This window comes from Sceloporus occidentalis, unplaced genomic scaffold (genome assembly GCF_023333645.1).
Source record: "Sceloporus occidentalis isolate IW3139 unplaced genomic scaffold, rSceOcc1.0.p SCAF_3, whole genome shotgun sequence".
Classification (NCBI taxonomy): Eukaryota; Metazoa; Chordata; class Lepidosauria; order Squamata; family Phrynosomatidae; genus Sceloporus; species Sceloporus occidentalis.
This window is the reverse complement of record NW_028316983.1, coordinates 175,405,606-175,428,060: the sequence shown is the minus strand read 5'-3', so window position 1 is coordinate 175,428,060 and position 22,455 is coordinate 175,405,606. Positions and strand designations below refer to the sequence as shown.

General features: G+C 39.5%; 1 protein-coding gene and 1 long non-coding RNA gene across 3 annotated transcripts in view; one reads left to right on the top strand and one right to left on the bottom strand.

The window, feature by feature from the left end:
* Positions 1 to 1,339: 1,339 nt before the first annotated feature.
* Positions 1,340 to 8,343, top strand: LOC149317144 (uncharacterized). The gene is made up of 3 exons (XR_016280586.1): positions 1,340 to 1,622; positions 6,549 to 6,625; positions 8,256 to 8,343. It is a non-coding gene; the product is annotated as an uncharacterized LOC149317144 (long non-coding RNA).
* Positions 8,344 to 8,349: 6 nt separating this feature from the next.
* LOC149317143 (cytosolic non-specific dipeptidase-like) overlaps positions 8,350 to 22,455 on the bottom strand; it is a 21,315-nt gene continuing 7,209 nt past the window's right edge. For both annotated transcript variants that reach the window (XM_089516928.1, XM_089516929.1), the window contains exons 2-12: positions 19,786 to 19,890; positions 19,532 to 19,675; positions 18,833 to 18,995; positions 17,555 to 17,637; positions 17,261 to 17,458; positions 16,311 to 16,395; positions 15,639 to 15,799; positions 13,184 to 13,348; positions 10,552 to 10,696; positions 8,790 to 8,937; positions 8,350 to 8,435 (exon numbers count right to left, since the gene is read on the bottom strand). In XM_089516928.1, the coding sequence (XP_089373054.1) occupies positions 8,372 to 8,435; positions 8,790 to 8,937; positions 10,552 to 10,696; positions 13,184 to 13,348; positions 15,639 to 15,799; positions 16,311 to 16,395; positions 17,261 to 17,458; positions 17,555 to 17,637; positions 18,833 to 18,995; positions 19,532 to 19,675; positions 19,786 to 19,890 (1,461 nt within the window). In that variant the 3' untranslated portion in view covers positions 8,350 to 8,371. The remainder of the gene's footprint in view (positions 8,436 to 8,789; positions 8,938 to 10,551; positions 10,697 to 13,183; positions 13,349 to 15,638; positions 15,800 to 16,310; positions 16,396 to 17,260; positions 17,459 to 17,554; positions 17,638 to 18,832; positions 18,996 to 19,531; positions 19,676 to 19,785; positions 19,891 to 22,455) is intronic.

Sequence of the window (22,455 nt, the reverse complement as noted above, 5' to 3'; positions counted from 1 at the left end):
CTCCCTTTTTTTGGAAGGCATGGTACAATGAATGGTGGGAGAACAATATACTAACCTATACCTAACTCAGAACACATCGATAAATGAATCTAATAAACCGTGATAGCCTAAGCTGAAGAGCGAGGTATAAATAAATAAGTATTATTACATTATTATTATGCAACTCAAGTCAATTTACTGTATATACACATGAATAAGTCTAGAAATTTAGGATAAAAAATTGACCCCAAAAACCTTAGTCAACTTATCTATGGGTCAATGTAAGTACTGTATTTTAACTCATATAAATATATATGTTGGTAGAATTCAAAGATATAGTCATATTCGTCTGTAGAATTAGTACACAGAGAGATCCTGCAGCACCTCCGAGACTCTCAAAGATGCCAGAAGATCTCTACCTGTGAGAGGGACATAAATATGGCTGAACTTATGCTTTCTTGCTTTCTGTTTCTGTACATGGCTTTGCAAAAGAATCAGGACACCCCTCCCTTCGCCAGAGCTTTGAGAATACAATGCTCTCCCTTTGCTGTGGCCTTGAAGGGAACAGGATCATCCTAGCTAGTATCTCTTTGCATTCGAGACTGCTAGCAAATGTAATAGCAAATGTAGAGCCAATAAGAAAATGTGTGACCTTTGCATGGACAGTGAACGCAACCAATTATTTGTTGTTTAGACAATAGCCAATTAACTGCCTGTGGTATAATCATGTGTGTACTAAATAGCCAATTAGGCTAATGCTATGTAAACAATGAACTGTGTTTTACTATAAAAACTTTTGGGAAATGGCTATTGGGTGCGGCAGCAATTTTATCACCATCTGCTGGTGTGCTGTCGTCTTGGCCAATATAAAGTGCGTATTGCCTATGGACATTTTGGTTTCTCTGTCTTCACTCAAGGACACTCCTTTCAAATGAACATATTGGGAATGTTTCCCTAACACCTGCACATATATGGTAAAAAGCAAGAGCTTAATCTGTCCTGGAAACACTACTGCCCTCTTGTACTCTCATTCATCCAGCCTCTAGTATGAGAACAAATAGTTATGCCTGCTGGAATTTTGTAAGTTCTTTGGCATTGTTCCCCTTTCCTTTAAATCCTTCATTAAATGTCCCTAAGTTTTATCATGGACTCATGTACAGGTTTTATCAAAATCCATAATTCTGGCCCCAAAAACTTGCCCTCAGTTTATATATGAAGTCAGCTTATAGTCCAGTATATACTAATTTATTCTAAGTGCTGAATTATATAACTATCATATAACTAATGTGCTTGTGTTTGTGTGTGTATAATACACACACACACACACATATATATACATAAACACACATTATTTAACTTGAGGCTGAGAGAGTGTTCCTAAAATGACCAACAAAGCTTGTGGAACAAAATGACCATCCATACTTGTGTATAACAAATGTGTGGAACTACTGATGTGGTTTGATTCACAGCTGAGAGAGTGTCACACAAAATGGCTGATGGAGAGTTTGATTAACAAAATGGCCTCCAGAGTGAGCACGGACAAAATGGCTGCCATGGACAAGCTGGCACCAGGCAGCAGCAGAAGGCCCAGGGAAATGGCAAGGCCCCAGGAGGAGAGGAAGCAAGCCCAGGGAGAACTCCAGGTAAGAAAAAGACAAGCCCAGAGAGAGCTCCAGGCCCAGGGAACAGGAATTTTAATTTCACAGATTTTTCTTAGGCAGGGAATCCTCAGAGGTAGTTTTTGCCAGTTCCTTCCTTTGAAATAGAACCTGCAGCACCGGAGATTGATTGGTGGTTTTCCATCTGAGGGCTAACCATGGCTGACCCTGTTCTTTTTTATTATTTTTTTATTTTATTTCATTTTATTTTTGTGGCAGGGCAGGAGTAGAAAGCAAGGCCCAGAGAGAACTCACAGCCCAGCAGGGAAAAGGCAAAGCCCAGAGAAAACTCAAGGCAGGGAAGGAGGAGGAAGTAAGGCCCAGGAAGAACTTGAGAAATTTGCTGGGGAAACCAAGACCCCAAATGTAAAAAACCCTTTTTAACAAACAACACAAAAATTTAGCCAGAGAAGATCCTGATGCCAGCTCTGCTTCCCTGCTTCATGGAAAAGAGGCAGGATGGCGGGGTGCACTGTCCTTATATACTGACTCCACTTCCCATCACATGCCTCAGCTTAGTCCAATGGACCTTGCTGATATTGAAAATTCTGGTCTCTATCATGGAGGGTGTCAAAGCCCCATCCTCCCTCAAGTAGGGTTGCCATAACCCGGCGGCCCCCGTGCCATTCACGGTTTCGGGGGGCCCCTCCCGGTCCCGGTCCGGTTTGGGCCCCCACCCGTGCCTTGTTCCCGGTTTGGGGGCCCGCTCCGGCCATTGCCGCTGCCGCTAATGTGGCTGCTGCGGCGCCAACCCACCTCCTCCTCCGGCTCTGCCTTCCTCCTCTTCCTTGGCGGGCGGCAGAAGCGCCGCCGCCACCTCGCCTGCACTGGGAGGGCTTGCGCGCCGCCCAGGCCTCAGCAGGGGCCAGTGGCAGCGCGCGCGCCTACCCCATTCCCTCCGCACGCGCGCATGCTTGCCCCACTTTCCTCCCCCCGCACGCGCCTCCCTCACTTTCCTCCCCCCCGCGCGCCTGCCCCGGTTGCTTCCGCGTGCGCGCCTGCCCTGCTTCCCTCCATGCGCACGTGCGCGCCAGCCGTCAAAAGGAGGAGGAGGAGGAAGGAGCCGGAGGAAGGGTGCCTGAAGGCCAGGGCAGAATTGGGCCAGAGAAGGAGGATGAGGAGAGCTGAGTCAGTGGCCATTAGGTCTGCCTTGGTATTTTGGGGTTTTTAAATTATATTTAAAAATATAAAATACTTATTTTATTTAATTTTTTAATTTTTATTATTGCTTTTTATTTTTTATTTCATTAATTTTTATTATTGCTTGTTTTTATTTTATTTCATTAATTTTATTATTGCTTGTTTTTATTTTATTTCATTAATTTTATTATTGCTTGTTTTTATTTTATTTCATTAATTTTTATTATTGCTTGTTTTTATTTTATTTCATTAATTTTTATTATTGCTTGTTTTTATTTTATTTCATTAATATTTATTATTGCTTGTTTTTATTTTATATCTTTAATTTTATTATTGCTTGTTTTTGTTTTATTTCATTATTTTTTATTATTGCTTGTTTTTGTTTTAATTTATTAATTTTTATTATTGCTTGTTTTTTATTTTATTACATTAATTTTTATTATTAAATATATACACCCCTGCCTTGTTTTTTATTTATTTTTTCATTATTTTTTATTATTAAATATATGCAAGTGCATTTTCTGTGTATTTATGGTGCTTTGAATGCTAACAAGTCTGCCTTTCTTGCACAATTATAGTGATGATGATGATGATGATGATGATGATGATGATGATGATGATGGTGATATTGATATTAACAAGCCTCTGAGGCATGGCCAATGTAACTTGCTGTGATTTTTACAAACTCATGCGCAGTGAAGAAAAACCACAGTCCCTTGCCCAAGTACACACTTCTGAGAAGTAAAGTTGAACCCGAGGCCAAATACATTTCTGCCATCTGTCTAAGAATAATGCCAAAATGTCCTCCATTTTGATCATGCCTAAAAACATGCATTTATATTAACATTTTTTAAAAAAACCTCAATTTTTTGTGCGTCCTCCATTTTTATAAAAATGTGTCCTACATTTGAAAATGTTGCCCTACATTTGTCCCGGTTTGGAGGTCTTCACTTATGGCAACCCTACCCTCAAGGCACTGCCAATCGTCCTGGTGTGAAAATGTCGAAGAAGCCTGGGAGCTGCAGGCCAGCAACATCTGAAGAGATGGATTTGCCCTTCCTTTCCATACAGGCTAGGGGCGCGCGCGCACACACACACACACACACACACAGGTTTCCTTATCTCTTGGTTTTTATGTGGGCCATTTGACAAAAAACCAAAAAAGCAAAACTTAAATATTGATGTTCTTCTAGAATAACAAAAATTGAGCATTTTCCAAGCAGAGAAAGAGAAAAAGAATAAAAAAGCTCAAAATATTATTTTATAGAAATGATAAAACTGTGTTTTACTCAAAATCTATGTTTTCAATTTGGAAAAAAAAACATTAATTTGAATAGCATTCCAAAGGAATGCCCTTAGAAAGTTCTTGTATGGGTTTGGCAGTTAAGAGACATCTACATCTACAAATATTGAGCCTAAAAAAGTCAAGGGCAGCTTTTACAGTGGAAATGAGGAATGGTGACAAAAACCAGTGAATGCTTAATGGATTTTAGTTCCACTTTCAATTCTAAGGCCAAAAGCCTTTCAAAAACTCAAGGGTTTTTTCTCTTCCTTGCTCCTGCCAAACGCACGCTTCTTCTGGGTGGAGGAGGCATATCTAGGCCATCATCTCCTAAGAGTCCAACTTCTGCTAGTATTTTGCCAATGGTATTGTACGCACGGTGGAGGATCTTGGTTTTCTCCTCACCCACTTGTACTTGTACTGGTTGTGGGATGTTCTCTTCACCCACTTGTAACCTATGTCTTCTGGCAAACTAACATAACCATATTACAGCTATTGAAGAGAGCTAGTACTGTATACTAAACGGGATACTGTCTTCATGTCCTCTTACTCCTCCATTTCTCCTGTTGCGGTCTTAAATATCCAGGAGGCCTCCCTTTTTGGGAGGTCTGTACCGTGCCCTGGTTTCCTAAAGAAAAGCCTTGCCATTTAAGTCCAATTGTTTCTCTTTTCCTCCCTTTTGCAAGACCTGGGCGTGGTACAGACCGACCCTTTGACAACACTGGGCACTGCTCACCTGTCTCTGTGCATGAGGTTGTCCTCCTGTGTTAGGCTTACAGAAGGCCATCTTTGCCCACAGCCAATACACAGCCGCGATCACATTAAACAGTACAGCAAACGCAGACATGACCACACTGGCCCACCATATCCACATCGGTTCCATGGCCGCTTGGAGGATCTGTAGGTGCTGACCAGCTCAGTCCCTTGAGGGTGGTCGCGATGTCATTGGACCTGCTCCTTCTTTCCTTGGTCATGTCCTCCATCTTACTTGAAAGCCCTACATTTTGCAGTGCCTTGTCCTCCTTTGCGATTAGGACAGCTGGTCACCATGGGAGCCAAGGGCAGCTAAAGTAGTATCAAACTGCATTAATTCTGCAGTGTGGCAGCAGCCCTGGTCCTCTCACCTGGTGACCCTACTGGTTTTCTTCTCTTTCTTGTGACACCCTTTTCTGCCCCTTAAGTGAAGATTTTTAGTTTTTAGGGGTCATAGATGGACCACTACTACCCCATAAATTCATGGGGATGGGATCCAGATTTTTCCACATCATTAGAATGAATAATGCTTCCAGCTTGCAAAAGGAATAGGTGTGCATTAGTCTCCATTCCAAATGTCACAGCAATAAAAATTAGTCTTTAATCTGGAAAAACCTAATTGGCTTTTTGACTAATTCTCAATACTATGACGACAGATTGGAACCTAAGTTTTATGTCATGTTTAGCTTTAACAAACAAAACAGTGGAAATCAAGGGGTGAAAATAATTATGAGGGGTGACAGGGGTGCCAAAATATTTCTCGCCTAGGGTGGCAAAATACCTAGAGCCGGCCCTGGCTAAAGGAGGGTAGTTTCCTATAGCCCCCAGCACATGCCACTTGCTCTCCTTCATAACTGAATTCCCTTTGCATGTCACAACTACACCACGGAAAGAACAAGGGACAGCTCTTGAACACTGCTGCTAAAAGTAGGGCTGTTCTTAAGCATGACCAGAGCATTCTTCCTTTGAGCCACTGCTTCATAGCAAAACCACTGTTTTATAACCTCTGCTATGGTTATCAATGTATAATCTTTTCAGTTATCTCAACAGAAGCTTAATGTGACAATATCCTGAAAAGAAACAGATAATATAATTCACACTGGATTTACTGTTAGCGTGGCTGTAAAAGTTTGAAGTGAAAAACTCACACAAAGTGTGAGATAAAAGCCTTCTGATGACACCTGGTGGCCGCTACACAAAGAGACTAAAACTGAAATGCTGCTTTATGGTAAATGGTCCAAGTAAATGCTTCCTTAAAAATTCAAATGCGTACTCCACAATGCGTTTTGAAACACATTTCATATTTGCATCCCATTTCCTCAAAATCTGTTGCACACACTTGAATAATGTAATGTAAGGAAAGAATTCTTGTTTTGCAAGATTCACTTCCTAAATTGTTTTGACTTTTATCTCCGAAGCCAGGGTTGTGCATGGTTTTCTTTCTTTTTAGTTCTATTTCATGGATGCATACTCCAGTCCTTGGTGACAAAGGTTAAGAGACTGCCACCACCAGCCGCTCCTCAAACATTTCTTCAAAAACACAGATTCTGTTCTACAGATGAGAGCTCTGAGCGATTCCTGAGCTGCATCGCAACTCTGACTTGGCCATGTCAAGGCTCTGGCTTGGCCATGTCAGATTTGTGCCAGGCACTAATGTCGTTAGCATAGTGACATCACTCCACAGCTGCCACATTAATATAAAATAATTGAATATCTATTTCTCTCCCTTTTCCTAGTACTCCTGCCAAGGGTTGGAAGACTAAAAGTGTGCTGCAGCCAGAAATGTCTTATGGCCTGAGTTAAGGTGGACAAGGTAAGCAGAGGGGGGATTTGTGTTATAAAGAGTGGGATGGTGCACAGAAGTTTCCAAAGCTGGCTCCCAATTTGCAAATCCCATTTTGAAGGAAGCTGGCTTTACATCTACCTCAGGCCATTTAGTATTGATTCTGCCTTCTCCAGAAGGGAAACTACATATTTTTAAACTATTAAGTATTTAATATAAGGTTGTCAATTTTTAAAGTAGGTTGTGCATCTTCAAACTGCTCCAATGCAAGAGACTTCGCAGACACAATAGATGCAGAAAAGAAAGATTGCTTTGCTGTATTTATTGCCACTCAATAGGCTTTAAGTGAAGTCCTATGAAATGTCTTGTCAGATAGGAACCGAGTCTTTCGCCAGCTGTGTTTTACTCATTGTATAGCAGCGCCCTGGTATCAAGAAGATATGGTCAGTTCCTAGGACTGAAACGTAATTGTTCTCATGAAGAGGAATTTAAGGTGGAATCTGACTTACTGTCCAAACAACTAACTGAAAGGGGCTATCCATAACATATGATATTCAAAGAGTTGGTAAAAGTGGCAGGCAAATCTAGACTGGAACTGCTACAAAAACAACAAAGACCTCAAACTAATTGCCTATACTGTTCTCTGACGTTTAATCATATCACTAAAGATATACAGAAGGTCATACACAAACACTGGTATTTGTTAGAAATTATTCCAGGATGTAAACAAAAAACAATGATCTCATTCAAAAGGACAAAAAACGTCAGGGACTTAATAATGCATGCTGAATGCAAAGCCTTAAAACAAATTGTTGAGAATACTATGACGGGTCTATCTAAACCAGTAGGACACCATTCATGTAATCATTGCACATATTGCACCTACACAACTAAAATGACAGAATTTATAAATTGTATTGACCAACGATATAAACAATCCCACTTTAGCACATGTAATACTAGTCATGTGATCTATGCTATGTAAGAAAGATGTGGGAAGGACTACAAGACCCATAAAATGAGTAGGAGAACATCTCTCCAATCTAAAGAACAGAAGGGTGGGAGCTCCCTTAGCTGGTCATTTTGTAGCAATGCAGCATTCTACAGCAGATTTCTAATTCTGGGCAATAGAAAGAATTTATAATAACAATATATTTTTTTAAAAAAAAGAGGTTTAATGGATTCTAAAATAGAAATCTCTGGTGCCTAAATGAAGATTTGGACCTCCAATCTTTTAATTTGAATTCAACAGAGAAAGATTAGAACATATGTGCGTGTGTATGTACTGTGTGTGTCTGTGTGTGTGTCATTGAAATATAATGACATGAATGAGCTGAGTAACCACCTGGAGAAATTGCATCAGATATCCTTGTGTCTCATTCCAAGACATATAATTGGTTATGACTTTTCAAGGTCTATCTGGAAAATATATATATATATATATATATATATATATATATATATATATATATATGCTGCATATTCTGTTCCCCTTAATCTCTATAGACCTGTAGTTTGGAGAGTGTTTACAAAGTCGTTGATTTGAAGGATATGTATAATTTTAATATGAATAATATGAGTATTTTTATGTTGTAGTTCATTGAGTGTTACCCTGCCTTTTTAATAATTGTAATATATGTGTATTTGTATTTGTTTCCAGCCCCTGAAGAAGGCTTTCTCATTGTAGACAAAACACGTTGGGCTTTTTTGACACTGGATAAATAGTTGACCATCCTAGAGCATGTGGCGCTTGTCTCCTCATTCCTTTCTGTTATTCTAGAAAGAAGCAAGTTCTTGAAGAAACGTAGCATATAGTTTTGTTCCTTCGATGAAATTGTATCTAAAATTTAGAATAGGAATACAGTGTAAACAACAGGTAGATGGAAAATGAGGCGCTAATCTTGAATACAAATTACTTGTTGGAAAAAAAGGATGATGAAAATGTTAATAGCTGATCATAATTATCTGTGGAGAAACCACAAGGTTCATAATTCAAGCTTGTTCCATTACATTTACCTTAGTTTTTCAAACGTGCTGGAAGTTTTGCCTCTACTTTTTGCAAAAGCTTACAGACAGTAATTTTTTACTTTGCCCCAAAAACTCAGGTTTTTTTCTATAGAAACAATCCTTTAAATCATCTTAAGTATTTTCATACTATTAACATGATAAATATTTCAATGAAGCTTCAAAATACCTGTCAAGCTTTTCATTTTGGCTATGGGGAGCATCACCTGGTCCTCCTATTCCTAAAAACATTATGCTTTTTCCAGTTACTTCATAAAATTGTGAACCAATTGGAATTGTTCCACCTTCTCGGATCAAGTCAGCCTCAGTGTTAAAGACTAAGGGAGAAAAACATTTATCAACACTTAAAGCAAATTAAATTCCACAAGTCAGATTCTTACTGCTTAACAGATACTGCTGACTGTATTCAAATTACAGATGCTATAAGGAATTTCGTCAGATTTAGATTTAAAAAAGAGGAATGTAAGTTGCAAGAATGTGTGTGCTGGGACTATAACACTGGAACGTGAGTTTGTCTGACCTCTGCATACTTTCTGATTTGAAGTTGCAATCCTGTGCAAAGCTGACAAATTCCAAGAAGCGAACTTAACTATTTTGTAGTAAAAATGATTTTGTCCCAAAAAGATCACAGGCATGTGCTGTGCTAAACAAAGTATGTGTGTTGATCACAGTACTTTCCAAGCTGAGGATAGGCACTTTGTGACTTTCTTGATGCTGTTTAAAGTAGAAATCACATCATCATTACCCAGAATAGCCAAGGGGCATATCTACACTGACTGCTTAATCGGGGGCCAGTCAGAGCATTATGCTGGTCTCAAACCGACCAAGATAGCAAGCATACACACCAGGCTGAATCTGGTGTGACATTGTGACATTGTGTCATTGTGCACACAGGCCAATCAGGATGGCACTGCATCAGCCCTACTGGCCTGTCCCCTCAGTGCCATCACCACTGCAGCTTTACAGGCAAAGAATTTCTCTGCAAGAGTCTAGATGTTTGAGGTCAGAACGGAGTGCCCAAACATGTAATTAACAAGGAGAAAGTTGTTCCATCCCCTCCGCATTGAATGCACAGGTGCTCCATTCTGACCTTGGAAGAAGTGACAGTGTTGGCCAGGTAATCCCAGGCGGCTATTTGACCAACAAGGCTCTGAAGAGGATCCATCTCCTTCCCTGTGCTGCTCAGTGCAGCATAAGGGAGATGGCACCATGTTTGTTGTCTGTCTGGACACTGTGTCTGGCCAAATCAGACCCAATCCTGTTGTTCAGACTGGCAAGTAAACAGTGGATTCTCTTAAACCAGATTAACATCTTAAAACCAGTTTGCTGTGAATGTGGCCCAAATTTGCCTGGACAGATCGCACCGAGACTGGGGTGAGTCTGGTGTGTATTCTTAATGTAGACAAGCCCAATGATGAGGGATGACAGTAGTTGCTGTCCAGCAACATTGGGAGGGACACATGTTGTGCCCCACACACATACTCTACAACAATAATGCCCTTTCTAAATGTTAAAAAGTTTGGAAGATTACAGCTTTATTATTTGCAATAGTTGTAATATCACTGCTACTTATTTACTGTTTCTATAGCACAATTAATTATCTGCAATCATTGTCAGTTCAATCTATACTCCCAGATGAGTTGATGGAGATTGCATCTTAGATATTATGTAATTAAGAACTAAGTATGTAATGCTTGTATGATAGTACCTTCACTAAGACCACTTTGGCATGACTAAAAACTAAGCAAAGATTTTCTCCATTGGGAACATGTTCTGGAAATAACATGTTTACCTTATTTTGTTCAGTTTTCATATTGCAACAAAAAGTGGCAAGAATAAATTTATGCTTCCTACTTTACATATCCGAATTTCAGGAAAGATAGTAAAACTTTTATGCAGTTCTGTAATTTCTTACAATAAAATAACCAAACCTTTCTTGATTGCATTTTTTCCTGCTAAATATAGTGGTCCATCTGTATCAGTGGAAACCCATGGCTTCGCTTTGATTACACATGTTATGTTAATTTGATTAGGACTGTTCCGTTCTGCAAATTTCTTGTGCAAATACTCAATAACCTTAGGAGAAAAACAGTGAAAGATTATTCCACTTTGTCTCTAATGAAAATTAAGTATACCACAGTAGCAAAATTACATTATTCATCTACCTATAAAAGTGCATTTCTGTATAATAGCCTACCATTTCTCCTGTTTTTGCCATGTAGTTCATACCACATTGCTGATTCTGAACTTTTGAATATGTTTTGAACTGTGGCTTTCTGAATAAAGGCTAATTTTGATTCTCTTGTTTAAAGTGATTTAACTGTAGTTTTTAGAAACTTTGTACAAATATAAGTACAAAGCCAGTATTTCAGATAAGATCATATATAGTCCATAGGTAAGTGTGTAACAGTGAAATCCTATACATATCTGTTCAGAAGTAATTGCTACTGAATTGAATTAAGCTTATTTATTTAGGTAACGTCATACTGTATGATAACTGATGTACTCTGGGCAGTAAATAATAAAGTTGAAAACCATACAGCTAAATCCAGTATCAGACCTCACTAGAACAGACCCACTAAAATGAATGAGACTTTTTAGACACAACTACTATACCATATTGATTCCAAATTATAATGAATTATAACAAATGAAGCCATCTGGACCAAAATGCCAAAAAATTCTTAAGAATAAAGTATCTGGGAAAATAAAATGATGATCTCTTGGCACCGGCAATAAAAGCCATAAAATCCCCCAGAACCTTCTTGAACTGACTGGAATCTTTTATTTTAATTGGTCCCCTACACTTCAAGAAGAAAAAGGCTGCCATAAATCTTAACCTCAATAGGGAATTATCAGATCATAATAAGGGAATTCATGTTAAATCATCCACTCTCTTCATCTTCCTGACTGTTTAAGAAACAAACTCATGATTAGTATTGTACAGGCATCCTTTATTTAGTTTATATAAACATGTGAGGAAGATTATGTAGAAAGGTCTAGTAGCACCTTTGAGGCTAACTGAAAGAAAGAAGTTGGCTGCATGAGCTTTTGGAGACTTCAGTCTACTTCCTCAGATGCATTTTGTGGAGGAAGAGAGGGTGCTAGCCTATTTCTTCTGACATTGCTCTCCATGCAATATTTGCCTTGTTTTTGCAAATTATATGAAGAGCTTCCATTGGTAAGATTCTCTAAGACTGTTTTCTTCCTTGTAAGAAGAGTGACATCAGAGAGGGGTGGGTTGTTAACACTCTTCCCTCCTTGCATGTTTATTTAAACCTGCTACAGCTAGTAAATGTATACTGTGTGAAGACAGCCCAATGGTTATCATGGTGCATAAAGTCCTAACTTGCCCCATATCCAATGGCCTATGAACAAATGCTGGGATCCCCCAAAACAATCATCCTGAGAGTCCTCAAAATAAAATTTGAGACTGTGTCTGCCTGCTCAGAGAGGGTGACTGATGGTTTGTGAGGCTGGTAATGCATCAATAGATGCAGGTCTGGAAACTGTCCTATGAGGAGTGACTTGGGGAGCTGGCTATGTTTAGCCTGGGAAAAGGTTAAGGGTGACATGATAGTCATTTTTAAATATTTAAAGAGATGTCATATTGAGGATGGAGCAAGCTTATTTTCTGCTGCTCCAGATACTGGGACATGGAGTAATGGATTCAAACTACAAGAGAAGAGATTCCAGCAAAATATTAGCAATACCTTCCTGATAGTAAGAGCTATTAAATAGTGGAACACCCCCCCCTCCAAAGTGTGATAGAGTCTCCTTCTTTGGAGGTTTGTAAACAGGCTGGATAGCCATCAGTTTGGAGTGTTTGACTGTGTATTCCTGCATGGCATGGGGTTGGACTGGATGGACCTTGTGGTCTCTTCCGATTCTATGAATATTGGCACTTAAATAAACGGCCTAGAAGTGAAGATAGAATCTTCATAGACCACCATAATTTTCTCCCACGAACCTCACATGTATGTTGATACTGCACCAAATATGGTTGGGAGAAATGAATTTAAGGCTTCAGTCACATACATGTTACCTGGGAATACCTCCCATTGAAGTGAGTTGGGCTTACATCTGAGCAGCTATATATAGGCTTGCAGTGAAGTGAACAAGGCTACACATGCTTATTTGGAGTACGTCTGATTGAACTAGACCCAAAGTAGTGTAGTGCTTTGAATGTTGGAAGGGGATTCCAGGAGACCAGGGTTCAAATCCCTGCTCAGCCATAGAAGTTCTCCGTAAGACCTCGGGCAAGCCACACTCTTTCAGGTTGAAAGCAAAGCAATGGAAAACATCCTCTGAATATATCTGGCCAAGAAAACCCTAGGACTGATCGTGCCATAAATTGGGGTTTCCTTGAAGGCCTCTAACAACATAATCAGTCCTAATGAACACAGTGAAACTTACTAACACAGAGATATTTAGCATTGTGCTGTCAGTATATATCTCTTCTACAGGTTGCTAGAAATGTTGCATCAATTGAAAATAACATAATTCATTAAAATATTAGAGAATAAAGACATGATTTATTTTAAAATAACCCACTGTTCTTACCTGCTTTTCTACTACTAAGGGCTCCATTTTGGGAGCTAGACGTATGGAAAATTTCCCAATTACTTTTGCAGGGATTACTGTTTTACTTCCTGGAGCAGAGAATGCTCCTTCGATTCCATGGATGGACAGTGATGGTTTACATGTGTTCTGTATTAATATTTCTTGCTTTAAAAAAGGGACATCAACTGTTACAGCTATACAGTCTTAATGAGATTGTTACTTAGTCCTTCATGTTATTTTACAGCAGCAGATTCTACTAATTCCCCATAGACAAAACAAGAAGAGAACAGATTAAGAGGTTATTCCTCATAATTCTAGACTAAAGATTACCCAATTAAATTGATGTTTAGAACTGACAAGGAAATATTTCACACAAAGCAGAATTAATTGCTACAAAATTAATAAACATTCCTATATATATATGACTTAAGGGAATACCCATCAGTATAACCATAATCCAAGTTTATGCTGCAACTACAGAGGCAGAAGAAATTAATGCAGAGAAACAGAAGACCACAACAAAACAGGTGGACCAAGGGGCCTCTTCCACAAAATCCATGAAGTCAAAGAGAAATTTAAACCATGGTGGGGATGCTTTACAACCAGCAAGGGAACACAATGTATGATGAAGAAGAAATAAAAAGACAACAGAAACATTACACTGAACAACTATATAAAAGAGATGAAAGGATGGCAGATTCATTAATAGAACCATTTGAAAATGTACCCACAATTTAAAAAAGCAAAGTGGAAACTATACTCAATGCACTTGGAAGAAATAAATTTCCAGGAACAAATGGCATACCAATAGAACTGTTTCAAGCAACAGAGACAGAGTACACTCATTCTAACTAAAATCTGTCAACAAATATGGAAAACAAGAGAATGGGCCACAGATTGGAAATAATATAAATTTGAATCCCCAGGAAAGGGGATGCCAGGGATTGCAGTAGGCAGGTTTACTGTTGAACATTAATAACAAAAATAATGACCAGAGATGATTTTCATAACTTTAAAACAAACAATAAAGACATTGAGCTAGTGAAAGACTTCTGGTACCTTAGCTCAATCATTAATCAAAATGAGGACTGCAGTCAAGAAATCAGAAGAAGAATAGGATTTGGAAGTGTAGCTATGAAAGTACTAGACAAGTTCCTCAAGTGTAAAAACATATCATTGAATATCAAAGTCAAGATTCTCCATGCCCTTGTATTTCCAATTTTTATGTATGGCTGTGAAAGTTGGAGAGTGGAAAAACAAACTGATGGAGAGACAAATAATTTGAAATGTGGTTCCAGAGGAGAGTTCTTAAGATACACTGGACTGCCAAAAAGACAAATAAATGGATCCTTGCATCCACACCACATTAATAATCCAGTCTGACACCACTCTTAACTGCAATGGCTCATGCTATGGAATCCTAGGCTTTGTAATTTGTTGCAGCACCAGGACTCTCTGACAGAGAAGGCCAAATGGCTCACAAAACTACAAATCCCAGAATTCTATAGCCTACAGCCGTGGCAGTTAAAGTGGTGTCAAACTGGACTATTTCTGTAGTGCAGAAGCAGCCATGGAGGGAAAAGGCTACCACAGGTACATGCTGAAGTGATACCTTGGCCTTATTCCTTCCAGAAGTTTCCACAGCAATAGGATTTTTCTGTGGCCAAAAAACTCTTCATCACCCTTCCTTCAATAAACACCTCAGTGGTCAGAAGACAATAATGCATATTTCATATTTCATCTCAGAATGGAATAATGAAGGGGTGTGATGCTCAATAATGCTTATGTAGCACTTTGGAGGGTTCAAAGTACTTCACGTTATCTTTGTTTTATTTCTTATATTGTCTTTATAAGGTATGTCAGTAAAGATTATAGTGGGACTACATAAGGCAGTATGACACTGAGAAGTGCCTAGTTTAAGGTCACCTAGTGAGGTTTTATTAAACACTCCACAGTTGAGGTTCAATCTACTGTCTGAGGTTCAGATTCAAACTTAATATGATGTCACCAGACCTAAGTTTTTTTAATTCACCCAGACCTTCATAAGTCACACATTAAGTACTGTAGATACGTTTTGAAAAAGTAAATGGGTACATTAGCAGGAGTTGCTGAATCTTTTCCCTTCACATTATCGGATGTACTTTTTTCCTTATCTGGGTGCCCATAATGGGAGAAAATGAAAGAAAGACTTGGAATCACAGATTGCAAGCAGGTAAAGGGCAAAGAGTAAACAGATGGTCATTCTTCAGTAATTCTTCATAGTAATTTTTACATGTGATTGCACATATATGGATTTCAGAAGCATATTGCACATTTGGTTGGAACACATTTTCATTGCCAACACACCACTATGAAAGCAACTCTACAATTACTTACCTTAAAAGAAAAATCCTGAAAGCAGTGATGAAAAAATCAATTTAAATAAAATTCTGTATAAAACCAATTTGACACATACTTTAGTGTTGTATTTAAACTTCTTTATTCCAAATTTGGCCTTCATCTCCTCGAGATTAAATTCTGCATTTTCAAAATATTCCTTTTCTTTTTCTGAAACATTAGCAACTGCGTCATAAATTCCAGGGACCACGATTTTACCAGAGGAATCAGCCAGAGAGTCTAAAAACAAATGTATAAGTTCTGAACAGTTGTATTCAGCAGATATTGCACAGACAGCAAGACCTCCAACATTATTTATTTTTTTCAAAAATGACTGAAATTGGGCATGATTCTCAAAGTTGTACTTTAACCTCATTTTTTTCTTTACGCTCTTCTATAGTGTCTGTTTGTGTGAGTCATCTGTCAATTGATGGCAATCCCCTCATTTCATAGGATTTTCTTAGGCAAGGCTTTACCCTCTGCAGGTTAATGTTCATTAGAATGCCTATAGAGAAGCAATGTTTACAGTAGGACACACAATAAGATTTGCTCTGCATGGTCTAGACCCCAGGAAAAGAACAGCTTCTGCATCAGAGGCGAATCAGACTATTCTCCATGTAGCCAAGAGACTATACTGGGCTGGCATGATGGGACAATGGACTGATGGATTTCATGCATTCATGTGGAAGTTTGCTCGTCAGCTACCAGAAGCCATTCTGCAATCTGTAGTTTAGTTGTACACTCTACTTACTCAACAAAAATATTAAGTCACTGGTTGCTTCATGAAGCACACCCCCAAAACTCCCTGAATGCAAATCCTGAGCAGCACATTCCACCTGCAAAAAAGGAAGAAAGAGAAGAAAAGGTTCAAGTTAATTGTCGTTTAAGGCACTCGTGTATAGGAAAGTATCCTTAAAAGGTTCTTTTACCATACAGCTTACAAACTGCAGAGCTGGCTAAATGGAGATGGATGTTTTGTACCAACGTAAAGTTTTGTGGCAGTGTCTTGAATTAACATCCATATTACAGCACACAAACCCTGTATCCATCAAGAGCAACTATGGATACCTGAAACCATTAATCATAGGGAACCCTATCATTTTCAATGAGGCGAACAACTTCCAGCCCAAGCATACCATAAAATTGGAGGGCCTAGAAATGTCTAGAGAGAGCACATTTTTCCAGACATAAGTGGAGCCCCAGATATCGAATTCATGGAGGGGGGTTCGTACTGTATGTACATAATCATACTGTAGATAAAAAAGTAGCTCTAAGATGCCTTTTAAAATGAAATGAATAATCTCCCCCATACTCACGCACCCTGCCAACCTGGCTAGTAAAAACTGGCAGGATCTGGAGACTGGCAAATGATTACACACTACAAACAGTCCATATGCACATATATCTATATTTTAATTCTATTAATTGTCCTGTGTTGGATACAAATAAAAAAATTGATTTTAGAAGACAGACCTTAATATGACAAATTTTAAAATCATTTTTTTAAAAATTAGCCACATACACGCAACAGCAATAGGACCAACCTAACTCCCTTAGGAGGGAATTCTTTGGGAGGTGTTGCTTCTTTTTATATACCTTTGGAAAAGAGTGATGAATTTGTTCAACAAAAGCCCTAGTTTTAGCTAATGTGGAATGTGTCTGTAAAATCAACATATTAACATGCTGCTCTCCACTTCATACCTCAATAAAGAAGTAGCAGTTCCCCCTTGTTCCATAGGTAATACCACGTTTTTTACTGAGCCACGTGGTATCGGTGATCACAATATAATCAACATCTGAAAAAAATGTACTATTTCTTTCTTCAACGAGTGTGAACAGCCCATTGGATCCTACTTCCTCCATACCTTCAAACACAAACTTCACATTCACAGGGAGTTCCTAGTAGAGTATGGTTTAAACAATTTTGTTAGGGTGTCATTTTTCAATTGCAGACTACAACAATTTGGAATTAGTAGGTTTTAAGAAGACATATACATGTTTTTGAAGTGCTTCTATTGCGTGAAGTACAGCCAAAACTTGCCCTTTGTCATCAGAGGTTCCACGTCCATACAGGCTGCCTTAAAAAGAAGAACGAAATCATGATAGTTATGCCCCTAGAATCCACTTGGCATCTCTCAAAGCAGTGTCCTGAATCTGTGCTTTGAAGGCAGAAGGTAGGGAATGCCAAAAAAATCTAAATGAGGGGTAGACAAGGTGCACACCTAGAACCCTATATGGCCACTGAGGATGGCTTTGTAGACCTCAACCCCTCCAGACTGCAGATCTCCTCCCCTTGTTTTGTGGCAAAAAGGGGCTGAAATGCCTCTTCTAGAAGACTTCAGTGCAAGTTTCCCGATCAAATAAGTTTCAGGGCCTCCCTGTACTGTTTATCATTTTTAAAATGCTTGTTTTTCAAATCCAGAAATGGATCTCCAGACACTTCTAGCTTTTGGTTTCCATTTTCTGGCAGTCTTCTAAAGGGTGTGTTACTGTTACTCACCTTTGTTAGGGTTTCCTGATCTCAGGGCTTGAGTCCTAGGCTGCACTTGCACTGCAGAAATAATCCAGTTTGACACCACTTTAACAGCCACGGCTCAATGCTATGGAATCCTGGGGTTCGGAGTTTGTTGTGGCACCATAGCTGTCTGACAGAGAAGGCTAAATATATCACAAAACTACAAATCCCAGAATTCCGTAACACTGAGCCATGGCAGTTAAACCAGTGTCAAAATGCATTATTTCTGCAGTGCAAAACATATGTCAGTTTTATTGTGGCTGAGAGACTGCATCAGGGTTATGTGTTATAAATCTCCATCCTGATTGTGCTATACATCCCTTATGTTGAATCACAACATTGTAGAAACAAATGGCCAGCCACATATGCTTGTGCTTGTACATTGACATATGGACTGCATGTGCACCCATCTGTGTATGTACTTACACAATGGCACCATTGGGCAACTCTGCTTCCACAACCTTCAACTGAATACTTCAATTCTGCTTCAGACAAAAATGCCCAGCACCTTCCAAATGCTTAAGACACCAATAGGATTCTGGTACTTATTTTGCAAATTACAAGACATTAGAACCCTATTGTGTCAGACCAAATGTCCAGCATCCTGCTGGTCCATTCTATCTATAGTTGCCAATCATGTTTCTCTGGGAAGCCCACAAGCAAGACCTAAAGATGAGAGATCTCTTGCCATCCAACAACTACTATCCAGTGGCATATTATTTTTATCATATCACCATTTAATAGGCATAAATATTCACCATTCTTTTCTTCCAAATTATATGGCTGGGTTGACCATCCATCTTCATATTTGGCTGGCTGCACATCCAGATGTCCATAAAAACAAACGGTGGGTTTTTTAGGATCCTTTCTAATTTCTGCCAGAATTACAGGTGGCAAAGGAATCTCATTTCCATTTTGTAACTACAATAGAAAGGGTGCATTCTTTATCACATGGACTAGCAATGGCTTACAAACAATATAATTATCATGATGGGGGGAATTTCCAGAAACAATTCAGAAAATAAACAGGAAACAACAGCAAGTGAGATGAACACCAGGAGCAGGACCAGGCAACCTGAGAAACAATATTGGCAGTTGAACTATTATGGGGGTCAATGGGCCTTGGCAGGTGTCCAGCACTGCTAATCCCTCACACCAATTCCATACTGTGCTTTTTATGGGACATGTTCCAGTCTAATTTCCGTGAATGACTTGTTGCTGTTTATTGCCTGTTTATTCCTAGGATAATGGCTCTTTAATCGCAATGTGTGTGAAAATGTTAAATGCAATTGCACGATTTTCACACAGTTTCCACTGTTTAAACCCCCAATTTTCCCATGAGGTAAAATCCATAGAGTTTAGTGCACCTAGACTCAAATTTCTGAGGTTTAAAAAAATATTTTAGGTGGTGTTCTTAAAAATAGATTTCATGCTGAATCACTATAGAAATGGCTTACCTTTTGCTTCCCCAATTCCACCAATTCAACAGTAGCACCTAACTGCATTAGCTGCTCAGCGGTTAAATTCATCATTTTAACCACCTGATCTCTTTTTTCAGGATTACTGGAGTCACTTTCAATAGACACCCAATCTTTGAGTCTCTGTGGGAAGAGGAAATTGTGAATGAAAACCTGCTCTCAAGGCAAGTCCCTTTCACTGCACTTTTCCATCTTCTCTCAAAAGCAGCCCAATAGTAGTTTTCTAGATGTACCTGTACATATTTGTCTTGATGTTCCTCAATGTAGCCAAATACTGTAGAGTCTGGTGGTGCTTCAGCCACAATTTTTGTGAAAAGGAGAAGAAATAGTAGGCTAATCTGTAAGGTGATATTATTATTATTATCATCATCATCATCACCACCACTACCACCACCACTACCACCACTGAGACTCACCCACCCAAACCACTTCTCTTGGATGGCAGCACAACCACTGCCATCAGTTATTTGATGGAGACACTCGAACTCAGGACTATCTTGTGTGTCTTCTGTACTACAACTCTTTCTTCATGCCAGATCTCTGGACCACAGAGTCTTCCCCAGCTTGGCATCAATCACTCTTTGACAGCCACACACCCACTATCTAGTATGTCCCAAACCTAAAAGACTTTTCTCAATGATGGTAGCATTTTAATGTATTCTATTTTTTTAGATCACTCCAGACAGCTGCTTGCTGAAGCAAAGCAATAGATTTATTTACAAGTCAGGCTGAATACAGTATCTCTTTTAGTGGATGGTGTTCACATTGGATATGGTGTTTAAATACTTTATTTGTTACACAGTTTGACAGTTCCTTTAGCTTGTCTTTGTAATTGTTTCCTTATAACTTTATATCCTTTCTGGTAAACTGTGATTTCCTAGGGCATGGTACATATCGCCCAAAAAGGGCAGCCTGCCGGCGCCTATTTTCCCTCCACAGGGAAGCTGCACCCGCCAAACCGCGCGGCTTCCCTGCGGAGTAAAAACAACTCGCAAAAGTGGGTTCTTTTTATGTCACAGCTGGGGCATAACAAGTGCACCACAGTGTACTACTGGCGCACTCGTTACACAAGCACCATGCAGCGCTATGCGGATGCTGCATGGCACTTGCATAACAATGGCAGCTCCCATGTGTACAGAGCACCACCACTGTGATGCCTTCGTCACGTGCTAAGGTTGAGGAGTGTGTGGAAGCACTGCCCCGAGGCAACCCTAGCATGTGACGAGGGTGTCACAAAGGGCCGGTCTATACCGGCCCTTAGTCACCCTAATTAAACTCACGCTTGAACTCTCTTAGACCTGGTACAGACCAGCACTTTGTGTCGGCCTGACCACGGACTAGGGTTGTGTGAGGGCTGAGCGTTTCCACGCTCAGCAACCCTACTGCGCATGCCAGTCGCCATCTTGGTGCACGCCCGTACAGACAGGGCGTGCCACGATGACACTGCTCATGTGGATGCTTACACGGTGCTGCGTATGACGGGCATCATAAGGCCGCGCTGCGGCCCTTATGGTACTGTTCTAGGGCACAAATAGGAACTTTTTTTTCCCGGCTCCTATTTACAGTGGGTTAGGGGTGTGGCGTGCAGCTGCTGCGTCCCCAACCCATCCTGTTCAGGGGCATCATAGAGCTGCCTCTGAACGGGCTGTTTATATAGCCCCTCAGTTCCAGCCACCACTCAAGCACTTACAGTCATTTCCATAGCCTTTCTCTGGCTGTAATCATAATTGTCCCTAGTCTAGGTTTAAATTTTAGTTTGAATCCATGGATCTTGTGAAATAAGTCTCTTGTTGTTCCTTTTTTGTTGTTGGCCTCTACTTCCTTGAACTGATTATTACTATTGTTCTCTTCATCCTTGTGCACTATTCTTTGTACAGTTGCATTCATGGTTCTGGATCTGGTTCTGTTATGTCTCCCTGATCTTTTGCTTTTCGTCTTTCCTTTCTGCTTGAAGTGTTTTTTCTGTCATCCATTGTTTCTTCTTTTTCTTTTTGGCCACAGATAGTGTCTTCCTAGATTCCTCTCTGATTGTGTCCCTAGCTTCTGACCATAGTTCTTCTGGTTCCTGCTCCATTATACTTTATAGTGCACATCTATTTCTCTATTTCTCTGTAAATTCTATTGAGATGTTCTTAAACCATATTTTGGCATCTTCTTCAATTTTATTCTAATTTTTGATATAATTAGTTCATTATCTGTGTGCTGTAGTCTGTGCCTGGTTTCCATTTTGCTATGAGGATAGAAATTCTCCATCTTCTATTCCCAATTATATTTTATTTTTAATAGGAGGAGAAAATATTACTTGTGTTTGTTATGATTTCCAGTAATGCTTGCCCTGATTCTGAATCACCTTTGGGTTTCTCATGTAAACAAAAGGAATCCATGCAAACCAAATGCACCTGTGTATAAGAGTATTCTACAATAAGAAATTTTCTGATGTTATTTTTCTCCTTGTATTTACAATCTGACCCATTTTGTAAAAAAAGTTTCTCTTTTATATGGACTATAACTGTTCTTTTATTTGCAGATTTGTATAGACTGGGTACAAAGTAAAAGCCTGTAAGATAGGGGTGACCCAAGATATATTTGCTGCCTATGGAGAAGGAAAAGGTGATTCATACAGAGAGAGATGGAAATGGACTGGACTAGCCACTGATGTCAAATGGGGACAGGAGGGAGAAGTTAGCTTGGTTAGGGTTCAAAGAGCAAATGAACACACCTCTCACTCATAACACCCTGATGCCAGTCACTTCCAGCATCTGCATGCTCAAACATATGTTGCAATGCAGGAGCAATTGTGCCTACTGAACAGCATGGCTTAGGGTGATTGCCTCTCTATCTGCTTGCTCAGTCAAGGGATTTTCTTTTGTAATACATGGAAAAAAGGCAATCAGGCAATCAAC